This window comes from Abramis brama (genome assembly GCF_963993115.1).
Source record: "Abramis brama genome assembly, chromosome: 3".
In the NCBI taxonomy this organism is placed as follows: Eukaryota; Metazoa; Chordata; class Actinopteri; order Cypriniformes; family Leuciscidae; genus Abramis; species Abramis brama.
The window spans coordinates 2,142,522-2,157,437 of record NC_139965.1 but is presented as its reverse complement, the minus strand read 5'-3'; the positions used below and the strand labels follow the sequence as shown (position 1 = coordinate 2,157,437).

At 37.9% G+C, this 14,916-nt stretch overlaps 1 protein-coding gene across 1 annotated transcript in view; it reads right to left on the bottom strand.

Moving 5' to 3' along the window:
- The window catches only part of LOC311080295 (macrophage mannose receptor 1-like), a 181,869-nt gene extending 169,736 nt beyond the window's left edge, over window positions 1-12,133 (bottom strand). The window contains exons 1-2 of the mRNA XM_084110177.1: window positions 11,624-12,133; window positions 9,706-9,855 (exon numbers count right to left, since the gene is read on the bottom strand). Coding sequence (XP_083966303.1) covers window positions 9,706-9,855; window positions 11,624-11,906 — 433 coding nt within the window. The 5' untranslated portion in view covers window positions 11,907-12,133. The remainder of the gene's footprint in view (window positions 1-9,705; window positions 9,856-11,623) is intronic.
- Window positions 12,134-14,916: the final 2,783 nt, after the last annotated feature.

Genomic DNA, 14,916 nt, shown 5'->3' with positions numbered 1-14,916 from the left:
TATACTGTCTATGGGAGCTCTCGGCATCTCGAAAACACCGCGCTGATATTGATTCTCGTTTTAGTTCTCCTTTTTTATCCAAAGTCTGCTTGCCATGGTCCATAATGTTTGAATGAAACAACATAAGCGTGCAAATAGACATTGAGAACTACATTGTCCACGTCTGTCGCCTTGGTTACTATCAGAGGGCTCTGGTTGCCATGGCAGTACGAGCGGAAACCAGGGACAACACGGTGTGTTGCCAAGTCACGAGGTTCCACCTGAGAGCGACATTTCATTCACTTCACCCACACCTCAAACTCGACGTCAACGCAGAAAGGGTCACAATAAAAAACCTGTAACTAATAATGCTGCAGATGAGCTTTCTGGGTTACTGAAACATATGGCTGTCTAAAAATATGGTTTTGAATAAAGAGTTTTCTGTCCATTGCTGCTACTCTCAAGTCACATGAGAGAGCAGTGACAAGGGTCTTTGTCCACACATACAAAGGAACTATTGTATCTTCAGAGGGGCAGCCACTGACTCTACAGTCAGGCGGGTACAGAAATAGACTACACTAGCTGGGATCAGCAGTGGTACATGTGATTGAAATCATGTGTGCCTTACAGTAAATATGATGAAGGCACCTCAATTCGGAGTATAAAAGAAGAGACCTGGACAAGACTCATTGCTCATACTTGCCATCTCCAGCCCGGAACGCCAGCAGTTTCCGGGTGCAAGAAGCTTTAAGCCTAGCTAATATTGCTCTGTTTAAGTACTCTATTATATTCTGTAACAAGTATATCTTTCATTTTGATTCTTTTAATAAATATTGTTAAACATTTATTCTAAATCATCTGACTGGAACTTGGAATTTTTGAGTACATTTTCACCTTCCTTTTCTGGACCAGGACGGTCCCAACCGGGGGGAAAAACTACAGAGGGTGATTTTCTGATATAAGTAAATCTGTGTGAATTTTGATTGATTAATGGCCTAGCCAAAGAGGCAGCTACAACAGGGTTATTGTTGTATAGCGAACACGGTTGAAGAGTACCTAAAAAGGTAGATTTATACTACGAAGGGGACATTTATTATATTTATAATCCTTATTATCTTTATAATAAAATACGAATTTGTAGAGACTGATCACCTAACTCTTAAAAGTACGACTAAAGGATAGGCTCTTTAGTTACCGCGGGATTATCCATATATCCTGGATAGGATGTAGGATAATTTGGAACGGTATTAATCGTAAAATAAACTTTTACAACGGATATGACGCCATTGACGGCGACAAAACGGAAATAAAGAAACGCGACGTGTCTTCGAATTAAATTAAAATTTCTCCTGGTTTGAAAGTTGTTGGAAACAGTCGGGATAATGTAAGTACACAAAAAAAAAATATATATATAACATAGATATAGTGATTTTTGCTATTTTTAAAGCAAAAAAGTTACATATTGTGCCTTTAAGGAAAAGATTTCAGTGAATATAGTTACTGTTCAGTGATCTGATTGTTTCATTCATTCATTAATTCATTTTATTATTATTCATTAATTAATTAAATTCTATTTCCTATTTTATTTTATTCTCTGGTTTATTATATATTTTTTTATTTGTCCAGTTAGTACTGTAGACCAGTGGTTCCCAAACCTGTCCTGAAGGACCCCCAACACTGCACGTTTTCTTTGTCTCCCTAATCAAACACACCTGATTCAACTCATCAGCTCATTATCACATGGGTTAATGAGCTGATGAGTTGAATCAGGTGTGTTTGATTAGGGAGACAAAGAAAACGTGCAGTGTTGGGGGTCCTTCAGGACAGGTTTGGGAACCACTGCTGTAGACAACCATTTAAACAAGTGCAGACACATTTAAGATTATTAAATCATTTGGTTTTTGTTTGTTTTTTTAATGCAAGGTGTGAGACCCCGAACCCGGGACTCCAGATATTAATATAGGTTGTGATTTATCTGTATTTGGTGAGCTCAGACCCAGTAGATATTTTTCCTCCTTTTCTTTTCTGGTGTTAAATCCTACTAATATGGGTTACATTCAAGAATAGAGAGAGAAAAATTTGGCGCCTAACGTGGGGCTGCGCTTGTTTGACAAAATTGTGTTTTAGTCCTAACTGTTCTGAATATTTTATAAAGTATTTTTTTTTCTTTCTTTTTTTTCTTTCTTTTCTCTCACAATGGACTTGTGCAAGCAGCATAATTTTGATCCTGAAAGATCTGTAATACTTACAAAAGTAGATCCAAATACTACTCTCATGGAAGTGAGGAGATGTTTCAATCATCTTGATGAGGTGAAGAAAATAGAGTGGTAAGGTGACAGATTCTCAGGAGAGCTTCTTTGTGAATTTCAGGAGGTTACTACCCCTTTAATAGCCGAAGAAGAATATTTGAATGCAGATGGCCAAAATGTATGGGGTGTTTTGCCACTAGAGGGTAGACAGATCGAAGATATGCAGACTCACTCTAGCTCTCCAACACCAATACAGAGTGAATATTAAGGTCAAACCTTGGATGATATGGCTGATCAGCTGTTGGTGCAAATAGAGAGTTTAGCACAATTTGACTGTGTAAATGTAAATGATCTAAGCCAGCAGGTTGCGACTAAGCTTGCACACAAAGCTGATGGTGCTGATAGGGGCCCTTCCACTTCAACCCCTGCTCCAAGAAAGTTTGGTAATGTAATACCAGCATCAACGCCTACTGTAGTCGCCAATTCGGCCCCAAAAGTGTATTTTGCGATTCGAGCTGATTCACCTCCTGTGGAGAGGAACGCAACGCATGAAACTCCTATCACTTTCACTATACCACAGGACGTACAGCGTGTAGTGGTGAAACATGACTCAGATTACCAGGACATGTTCCCTCACCCCCCAAGTTAAGAAAGTTTTCCGGACATTGCCCCAAGCCTAATGGGGAAGTTGATTTCACCATGTGGAAATTGTATGCTAGGCAGTTACTCTCAGACACTTCAATTCAATTCAATTCAAATTTATTTGTATAGCGCTTTTCACAATACATATTGTTTCAAAGCAGCTTTACAGAAAGTGCATTTCAGAAATGTACATAGAAAAATACAGTTAGTTAATCATGTATTAATTTAGGGCATAACATATCGCCAGCGTCGAGTCGTCTCTTCACAGGCGTCGAGTTGTCTCTTCACAGGCGTCGAGTCGTCTCTGCACGGGTGTTGGGGCATCTGTAGTTTCCATGGGAGGCTGGATACAAACTGGAACTGACGATCTGTATTTACCTCGGGACTAGCGTCCCGAGATAACAGCAGAAAAGCAGATGGGAAATAATTAGCGTAGCTGCTGTTCATAATATTAATGCATTCGATCCGATTCAACTGTAGTATAACAGGTAAGTATTATGTGAATGCTTGGCTAAAGAGATGCGTCTTTAATCTAGTTTTAAACTGGGACAGCGAGTCTGAGCCTCGAACAATATCAGGAAGGCCATTCCAGAGTTTAGGAGCTAAATGTGAAAACGCCCTCCCTCTTTTAGTGGACTTAGATATCCTAGGAATGACCAGAAGCCTCGAATTTAGTGATCTTAAAGAGCGCGATGGATTGTAGGGCGATAGAAGTTCCGTTAAATACCCAGGAGCTAAACCATTTAGGGCTTTATAGGTCAGTAGTAATACTTTGTAATTGATACGGAACTTTATAGGTAACCAGTGTAGAGATGATAGAATTGGTGTTATATGATCATATTTTCTTGACCTAGTAAGAACTCTAGCAGCTGCATTTTGGACTAACTGTAGCTTGTTTATTGAGGATGCAGGACAACCAGCTAATAAAGCATTACAGTAATCTAGTCTCGAGGTCATGAATGCATGAACTAACTTTTCTGCATCAGAAACTGATAGCATGTTACGTAGCTTAGCAATGTTTCTAAGGTGGAAAAAGGCTGTTCTTGTAACATATGAAATATGATTTTCGAAAGAAAAGTTGCGGTCTAATATAACACCCAGGTCTTTTACTGTAGTGGATAAAGTAACAGGACATCTTTCTAAATTAAAGCTGTATTGTAAGAGGTTTTGTGGGCAGTTTTTTTGACCAATAAGTAATACCTCAGTTTTATCTGAATTTAATAGCAGAAAATTACACGTCATCCAGTATTTTATATCTTTAACACACTCTGTCAATTTAGATAATTTATTGTTTTCATCTGGTCGTGATGAAATATATAATTGAGTGTCATCAGCATAACAGTGGAAATTAATTCCATGTTTTCTTATAATATTACCAAGTGGCAGCATATATATTGAGAATAGCAGAGGGCCCAACACAGATCCTTGCGGCACTCCATAGTTTACTGACGGTATCTTCGATTTTTCCCCATTTAAACAGACAAAATGGTAGCGGTCTGATAAGTACGATCTAAACCAGCTTAATGCCTGTCCATGAACACCAGTGTAGTTTTGTAGTCTATCTAAGAGTATTTTGTGATCTATAGTGTCGAACGCAGCGCTAAGATCGAGTAAAACTAGTATTGAGATACAGCCTTGGTCAGAAGCTAAAAGTAAATCATTTATAATTTTAACGAGCGCAGTTTCTGTGCTATGATGCGGCCTGAATCCTGACTGAAATTTTTCATAGATATCATTTTCTTGCAAGAAAGAGCACAATTGAGCGGACACAACTTTTTCTAGTATTTTAGACATAAATGGAAGATTTGAAATGGGTCTGTAATTTGCTAGATTATTATGATCTAATTGTGGTTTCTTAATGAGTGGTTTTAAAACTGCCAACTTGAATATTCTTGGAACATGACCTAAAGATAGACGAGTTAATAATATTGAGAAGAGGCTCTTCCACTACAGGTAACACTTCTTTCAGTAGTTTAGTGGGTATTGGATCTAATAAACATGTTGTTGTTTTAGATGAAGTGATAAGTTTATTTAGCTCTTCCTGTCCTATAGTTGTAAAGTGCTGTAGTTTTTCTTGAGTGGTGATAATTGAGGCTGAATCATAAGACACCATTAAAGATTGTACATTTACAATTGTGTTTCTGATGCTTTCTATTTTCTCAGTGAAGAACTTCATGAAATCATTACTGCTAAACTGTAACGGAATATTTTGTTCAGGTGACGTCTGTTTATTTGTTAGTCTAGCCACGGTGTTAAATAAAAACCTTGGATTATTTTGGTTATTTTCTATTAGTTTTTTGTGGAGGTGCTCAGCCCTGGCTGCTTTTAGGGCCTTTTTATAACGTGACATACTGTCTTTCCACGCGATTCTAAAGACCTCTAAATTAGTTTGTTTCCATTTACGCTCTAAATTACGCTCTATGTTCTTGATAACATACGTAGCATTGTTATACCATGGTGCTTTAGTTTTCTCTCTAACCTTTTTTAATCTAATTGGTGCAACAATGTTTAATGTACTAGAGAAAATGGTGCTCATAGTGCTAGTCATTTCCTCTAGTTCATCTGTTTGTTTGGGTTCACTGAGCAGCTGAGATAGATCAGGTAAGCTATTTGAGAATCTATCTATAGTTGTTGGAAGGATTGTTCTGCCTGGTCGATAACGTGGCGCAACGTGACAAATTTCAGCAGTACGTAGTATGCAAGTGACCATGTAATGGTCAGTGACTTCATCACTTTGCGGTATAATATCTATATCGGTTGGATTGGTTCCATGTGATATAATTAAATCTAGCGTATGATTAAGACGATGAGTGGGACCAGTGACGTTTTGCTTGACCCCAAAGGAGTTTAATAAATCTGTAAACGCAGCCCCTCACGCATCATTTGTGTTATCTACGTGTATGTTAAAATCTCCAACAATTAATGCTTTATCGACATTGACCAATAGATCTGAGAGAAAGTCTGCAAACTCTTTTAGGAAATCAGCATAGGGCCCTGGAGGTCTATATACAGTAGCCAAGGCTAGAGATAATAGGGATTTCTTTCTTACATCTAAGAGAGTAACATTTAGCACAAGTACTTCAAATGAATTAAACCTGTGACCTGTTTTCTGAGTAACATTAAGAATATCTCTATAGATTGTTGCAACACCGCCGCCACGACCAATCAGACGGGGCTCATGCTTATAGGAGTATCCCGGAGGAGTAGACTCATTAAGACCGAAATAATCATTTGGTTTAAGGCAAAGTACATCGAAACTATTATCTGTGACCATTTCATTTACAATAACCGCCTTAGGTGTGAGCGATCTAATGTTAAGGAGACCTAGCTTTAGAAATTGTTTTTGTTCACTAATATTGAGATTTTCTGGTTTAATCACAATTAGATTTTTCCTGGATCCTACAGTAGATTTAATGTTTGACCTCACTAAACGAGGAATAGACAGTTTCAATATAATGTTCTACATTGGTACTTATATCAATTAAGTTTGGACAGCAAAGAGTGTGATTTGGACTTTGACTTACTAGTCATGTGGTGTGTAACGTCTTGGAGATGTTATCCGACAGAAGAGCCGCTCCGATTCTGCTGGGGTGAAGGCCATCAGCGCGGAAGAGGTCGCTCCCAGAACAGATTCCAATTATTTACAAAGAGCAGTCTCTGTTCATTACACCATGACATTAACCATTCATTTAGAGCAAATAATCTACTGAACCTTTCATGTCCTAGTCGGTACGTGGGAAGCGGTCCAGACACGATGATCGTTGTTTCAGGCGATGTGCTGCGTACCGTCTCGATCAGGCTCCTGTAGTCCTTCTTCAGAACCTCCGTCTGCCTCAGTCTGATGTCGTTCGTTCCCGCGTGCAGCACGACAGCTCCGACACGCTTGTCACTGTTCATGATCTCGGGGACCTGCGCAGCGACATCAAGAACACGAGCACCAGGAAAGCAGTGAGTGCGCACTAGGCATGTGCCGGTATCAAATTTTCATGCTGCGATTAATTGATTGAGCTTTTATCACGGTATACGGTATTATCACGATATTTTTAATATTTAATTATAATATCACGCTATAATTATTAAAGGTTAAAAATTAACAAATTAAATTAAATACAATTTGGTACAATTATGACACAAGTAAAAATATAATACAAATGTAATATTGTGCACATATTTAGCAAAATACTCCTCTCTATAGATATTTTTTCTAGTCAACTAATGTGTTTGGTCATTAAATGGCTTTCCTGAGGTAGCCTAAATGTAACGTTCTGTGACATAATTGTTCACCTGCAGTTTTATTGACCTCTTTCCGTGGTTGAAAAACACTGATTGATCGATATTATGTATGAGGCATAAATACCTTTCGGTAAGTTGTACTGCATCTTTAAATAAAAAGTAACAGAGGATCGGTTTACTTGAACTGAGGTGCTACAGCGATCGGTCATGTCACATTTACAAGCGCCAAAACGGTATTTATTGTCTGAATTTCGTAATAAAATTGACAGAACATGAGAGCTGAGATTTTTTTTCATATCAAAAGTAACCTGCTCTGTCTAGTCTGTCGTTGTCAGTGTCCTCTTTGCTCCGTGATTTTTCTCTGCGTGATAAAATGGATGTGTGGCGCGAGAGCGTGTGAAAAGTGTTGATTGCGTGAGTCTCACGCTGAATGCGTAGAGTTGGCAGCCCTGCTTTTAGAAGGGGGATAAATCGTCAGCAGCGTTCCTCCTTCCGCCATGCTTCTTCTCCATGTGAGGATTATTTACATTAACTAGAGTGCGCACTGCGCCGCATGCACACAGTGCTTCAAGTGGGGATTGTTTACATCAGAGTGCGCACGTGTTTCGCGCAGCATATACGCAGTGTTTGTTTAAGCGGTTGATGGAAAATAAGCTAATGCGCGTTCTATAAATATAAATTCTGATCTATTATTTTTCACGGTATTTTGAAGTGCCCGCGATAACAATATCGTGCATATTCATTACCGCGATTTATCGCATTACCGAATACCGGCACATGTCTAGTGCGCACCTTACCTTTACCTGCGGTAGCGTGGACATGCCGGACGATGGAACTGCCGATGATCACAGCGTCGCGTTCCGTCTCGCGTAGAGGGGAGAAGCGGTTCCGGGTGGAGATCTCGAAGGCCGGGAGGGGCGGAGAGGTCCTTGCTCTGGTCCTGGCTCGCATCTTCCGCTGTGGAATCACCCAGGGTCCATTGTGTCGGTGCCGGAGTGAACGAAACCAGGGATGATCGCGTCCTGGCTGCTCGGGTCCTGTGCAGAGAAACACACGGAGTAGACGAGGTCGGAGTCAAAAGGTTACTAACCACTGACTTGTGAGCATCGGCGCGTGATGTTTCAAGCGCGGATCGCCGATCTCGCAGCTCGGCCTGCCTCTCTAGTAGGTCGCGGATCTGCTTCTCCACGGACTCAAGCTCTAACTGCACAGCATGCAGCTTGAAGGTGTCCTCACCTGCACTCAAAGGTAACGTTAGACACACATCCGTTATATTCGCCATTATAGCAGATGTGCTATAATGGCGAATTATAGCTTTCAGTGATACGGGTGTAAATAAGACGATCGATAGGCGCGACCACGCGTGCAATGCTAGCGGGCTAAGGCTAGTAGCGGAAGTTCGGAAGGTTGGATATAAGTAGCGATATCAAAGCGATCCGATTGTTTTTAAAGAGAATAGTATTCCAGATATGTTCACACGCTATAAAAATGAAAATGTTCGTTTGTCAAAGAGTGTAAAGAAGAAAATCAAGGTTTCTGAATTAATTCGACGGAGCTCCAAACACAACAACGCAGTCAGTGCGTTGAAATATCTCGAAATATCTTAAAAAAATATCTTTTTTCGCTGTTGTTGATTTGAAGTGTGTTCATTATTTATTATTATTTTTCATTTGCAGATCATAAGAACATAAGAATCATGATGTTGGTCATAACTGAGGTTTGTTACTGGGGGGAAAAAACTGATTTGTTCTATAAACAAAATTATTATATCAAATTATGCACTATTTTTATTTTGTAGTAAAATCTTACAATGATCCTGCAGTCTAGAGTACAACATATGAACAACATCATATTTACACACTCTACTGCTCTAGAAATGTGTTCTCCATCAGATCACAATGTGTGTGTGTGTGTGTGTTTGATACAGACACACATTTACTCCAGTAGGTGGCGTCGAGTGACTGTCTCTATATGTGTGTGTGTGTGTTTGATACAGACACACATTTACTCCAGTAGGTGGCGTCGAGTGACTGTCTCTGGATGTGTGTGTGTGTGTGTGTGTGTGTGTGTGTGTGTGTTATTGATGTATTTTTGGTCATGTAGTGTGTGACGCATCTAGAGCTCTGTGATAAATTACTTTAGTTTCTTTTCTGTAAGTCACTGAATATAGGCATCTGCCAAATGCATAAATGTAAATAATACTTATAGAACAAACAGAACTGTTAATAATAGTTCTAGATGGAGTATATACCGGTTATCTGGTTAGTTGCTTTTTATTATTTGCATTCATTTTTTTAACTCTGCATCTCATTTAGTTTCTGAACGCAAGACCATGAAATGTCCACCATTACTAAATACTTTATTACGCAGAACAACCATAACCAGAAATCATAGTACAACACTACATTTGTTGAAAATAAATATAAATAAATACAAACATGCCTTCATGTGTCATTTCATAATCTGAGCAAGTTATTCTATATCTTCATAGAGATTCAGGGATACTATATTTTGAGACTGTGCTCAATATGAATATATATGAATCTATATTAAACTTAAACTTAAGTTAAACTTGTGCTCTATAAATGAAACTTGACTTGACTATATATATATGTGTATCTCATCTCTTCTTTTTCATCGGATCTGCACTTGTTTTGCTCTGGTTCTTCTGGAAAACCGATCCGTCCGCTGCTTCTCTCCATTCCAGTCCAGTGATGTTCCTCACTCCCAGTTTCTGAAGCCTCTGCTGGATCTGAAACATCCACACCGAGTCACACACACACACAGAGTCACACACGGAGTCACACACGTTGTTTAATGGTGCAGTGGTCAAATATTTAGCTGTGAATATCCCACACATTTATGCTAAGTTTTTATTTTATTTTATTTTTATAACTATTATGTTAGAATGTTAAATATTAGTATTACGCTTCAACAACACAAACTAAGAAAGTACATTATCAAATCTCTGAATATTACTGCAATTGTGGTTGAGCATAGATAGTACCAAAACAGAAAAATCACAATAAAATAAAAATATCTAAAAAAAAAAGGGGCTTTTTAAATTAATTTAAAGTATCCAAAAGAGACATCAGTTTAAGGGCTTTCTGGTTTTTAATGAATTTTTCAGATTTGCACGAGTTTGACCTCATTCCTCCACTGATTAAAGTTGGGTTTAGATTTAAAACATCAGCATTTATGAATGAAAAACTTTCCAAAACATAACAAGAAATTAATAGTCATCAGCAGTGTGTGTGTGTGTGTGTGTGTGTGTGTGTGAAGTCATCAGCGGTGTGTGTGTGTGTGTGTGTGTGTGTGTGCATGTGTGTGTGTGTGTGTGTGTGTGTGTGACTCGCCTCAGCTAAGATGGCCGTCTTCATATGAGGATCATTCACACTGAGAGCAGATTTCAGCTCCAGTCTCAGGATCTGCCTCTTCATCACAGCCTCCCCTCAACAGAAGCCCAGAGCTCAGCGTTTCACACACACTAACACACAGCTGTCACTACAAACATTCTACAACTGTCAGTTCAACTGATTCACACTCAAAGATACTGATGCTGTTTCTTAAAATATCTTCAAACCGGTTTGAAACGACACTTAAAAAAAAAAGAAGAAGATTTTATAACGTAATAAAATTATTTGAAATCATAAAGTGTAGAAAATCTAGCTTTACATACAGTATAGAAACCAGTATAGGTTTTTCTGTTTGATAACTGGACAGATTACCGGTACTGTTCAGTGTGTGTCGGTCAAACATTACTGATTTTTTTTTAATTCAATGATATAATTGTACTATATTTTAGTTTGATAATGTTTTTGATTTAATATTTTGTATTCTTAGGGGATTTGATGGTTTGGAATTATATTTATGCAGCAGTTATAATCCATTTATTCACTTTTAAAAGGCATGGAACTGAAAATGAAATTGTATATCTTGAATCTTTGGATCACAGACTGAAGTTTGGTCTCTTTTTTAAAGATGACACTGATTATTGCTGGAGTAAAAAAAAGTTTATAAACGTGATCTTGGAAAAAAAGTTATACAATTTTACATTTATTATGAAAAATGCACAAAAATAGAATTTTCCATTTTTATATGAAATATATATTTTCAAAAACGTATTTTAAACTTCAGTTTAGAAATTATTCTCAGAATACCTCAGAAACTATCCTCAGAAATTATTTTTATATGAAATATATATTTTCAAATACACGTTTTACTCTAAAACTGTGAGAAAATCAAAGCCATAAATCTAAACAAGTTGTGTTTCAAATATGATCTTGATATCTCATAAAACGATCTGTCAGTGAGATGTTGTTCGGCTGCAGTTCCAAACGCTTCCACTAGAGGAAACTCGTCTCACACTCGTTTCTGACCGCGAGGAGCACAAGAGTTTAACATTATGTAAATTATTACAAAATTATCCTTTTTTGGTCTGAACTGTCCCTTTAAGACACTTCACTAACAGTTACGCCACGGCTCATCATATCAATAATAATTAGTGAGGAAACACTCACTGCGATAGCAGAAAAATGGTTTCAGGTTCCAGCAGAGCTCAGTCTTCCAATATTTGTCCTCCTGCATTGCAACACATTCTCCGAGCAAATCTGGCTGAAACAAATCCCAGTTTCTGAAGGCAGACTCGCTTCTGTCGGACCAGGCGAAAGAGTCTTGGAAAAGGCTGATGTATGCGAACCCTAGTTCGGGAATGAGCCGCTGGATCTGAAGGTTCTCGTCCGGGTTCCTGACGCTGACCAGATCTGTGTGAAACTGCTGCAGTAACTCTGAGCTCCTCTCCATGTGTACAGACGCCTGATGTACACGTGCTGATGCTCACTGTCGGCGGCTACAGCAGCAGAAGAGGCAGGTTAGCAACGGTTACCAGGGTTATTAGAGTTTACTAAAACTAAAAGCATGAAAACGTTGTTACTTGAAATGAAATTAACTTTCACTGAAATATGTCAGCTAAATGCCAAGGAATCATTTCTCATTTTCATTTGGTTTAACTAAAACAATTGACACATTAAAAAAAAATAGTTAAAAAATAATAAAAGTGATAAAAACAACGAAAATTACGAAATGAGATGTGAATGAGGTGAATCAAAGAAACACATGTGAAACACAAGCAAAACAAAGACAAAACAGAACTAAACACGGACAATAATTATATATCATTTTGAATTAATTTCATTTTAGTTTTAAGACATTTTGATTTTGGCATTTAGTACTTCAAGTGGAACTAAACGATAAATGTTGCCTTGGCAATGAGCTAAAATATCATTTTTAATTTTTTAAAAATATAGTATTTCAGGTAATGTTTATTTTATTTGTATGCAATTAAAATATTTTTTTATGGTTTTAGTTTTAGTTAATGATAATAAAAGTGTTTTTTTATTTTATTTTCTGTTTTCATTTAAAGTAGTAATTTAGTTTAATTAGTTTTTATTTTCTGCATAATTTTTTTATTTATTTTTATTTCTATTTTATTTTTGTTATGAAAATGTTTATGGTTTTAGTTTTACCACATTTCTTTAAATATTAAACAGGATTGTTTCTCAAATGATTTGTTTCACAGGGCTGTAAATTATTGTGGCTGTTCTGCTCAGTAACTCCAACATGAAACAGAATCGTGATCCTGCCTGGAAACAATCCTGATATAATATTCTGCCATATTTACTCACCATCATAACAGATGAAGTTGAAGATATCGAGGCAGTTGGTGTTCTCGAACTCTCCTCTGTACGTCATGATGACGCAGTCTTGATCGAGATTGACGTCGGGCTCGAAAGCTGCCCAGTTCCTGTATTCGGTCTCGGTGTCTCTGTAAAAGCGTGTGTCAGCCAGAGCCCAGTGCCAGAGAAGAGCCTTGGTTTCCCTCAGCCCGATCCACGCGCCCGTATGAGTGACCTGTGCGGTCTGAAGTGTCCTCAGATCATCCGAGTTTTCAATAGTGACCAGGTCTGTGTAGGTCTCTTTACAGTACAGCTCCGCTTCAGAGAACGTTTTCGACTCCGACACGAAGTAGTAGACGTTCACAGACTGCTGATAGGCTGGTGAGGTGGAAAAGCCTAGAAAAAAGTGCCATAAAGTAATCGATAAAGGATAAAAAATCAAATTGACTGCAACCGATATGAAAATTTTGGCCGATACCGATAACCGATATATTGGCCGATAAATCTAAATCCAAATATGGCGCAAGTCGACATGCGTACGGTCGTCTGGCGGAAGCTAGTTATTTTAGATTATAAAGTTATAAATATGGGTATTTTTCTTACAAAAACACATTTGCTTCGCTTCAGAAGGCCTTTATTAACCCCCAGAGCCTGTGGAGTATTTTTATCATGGATTGATGCACTTTTTTTGGGCTTCAAGTTTTCTCAAGCCATTCACTGCCTGTCACATTCACCGCCTTCTTCCTTGTCTGTGTCTGCACTACACTTCCCAGAATCCTCCATCATCACCTTCACCTGCACATCGTCATCATCATCCTCATCACCTGTGTTCACCCATCATCATCACCATCACCTGTTGTCATGTCATTATCACCTCGGTATTTAAGTTCCCCTTCTCACTCATGTCTTGGTCGGTTATTGTTTGTGTACTAGCACACTGTTTTGAGTTTGTTTGGATTTTGTCTATGGAAATAAATATTGAGTATTTTGTATCTTCGCTTGACCTTCGTCTTCTTCAACCCGCTGACGTTACACTGCCATTATAGAGCTTGGAGGAGCCAGGACATTATTCAATATAACTCCGCTCACAGGCGCTAGGGGGAAGCGAGACGGCCACCATTCAACCCGAAAAAAGTCATATAACCATTCCAATGACTCTGAAGCTGTTCAGTTAAGGTAAATTAAGCTAAAAAAAGAAAACTGCATAGTTCCCCTTTAAGGAACTGGATTCTATAATTCTGTCTTATGTTTGGATTTATAAGACCCACCGGATTTCTAAAAGTCATCTACAAAAATCCAAGTCTGCAGGTGTTCTGGGTATGCAGTATTTAAACATTATTATTGGGCTGCCAGTATTAGGGCTTTTTCTTTTCCATTTTCTTGCGAGTGCGTCAAGATTACTCTCTGGTGCCGTGAGACTCCGCCCTCATACTGTTCTGATTGGCTGACTCCGCCCACACATTGTTCTGATTGTCTGACTCCGCCCACACACTGTTCTGATTGTCTGACTCCGCCCACATACTGTTCTGATTGGCTGACTCCGCCCACACATTGTTCTGATTGGCTGTGGGTTTTCATTGATTTATCATATCTATATATATATATATATATATATATATATATATATATATATATATATATATATATATATATATATATATATACAAATTAAAATATTTTGTCAATAAAATACAATTTTTAACTTTTTCATATAAAATAGTGGCTTTTTTTTTTATAATAAAAAAATGAGTTTGACAACAAACACACCGCAGAACACAGCAATATAGCATAGATCAAAACATAATCATGGATAATTTCTGAACATTGGCTCTGTCTTTATTCACCTTTTTTCTCAATAGAATTCATAAAAGTATAAAATAGAATATCATAGTTCTAATAAGGGCTCATTGTAATGCAGTGTACACCTGAGCAACTAGTGTCTTCTGAATAACAGATTGGAGATTAAAATGATATCAGATTTGTCAGAGATGAAAAATTAACATAAGTAAGAAATGTACTTTTGCTATGGATTAATAAATGTTCAGTAACTCTTCCAAATTTAATTTTGGTGCATATGGCATATGGCAACTAGTAAATCCACTAAGTTTCATCATGCTAGCACGTGTGGAAAGTTTCAA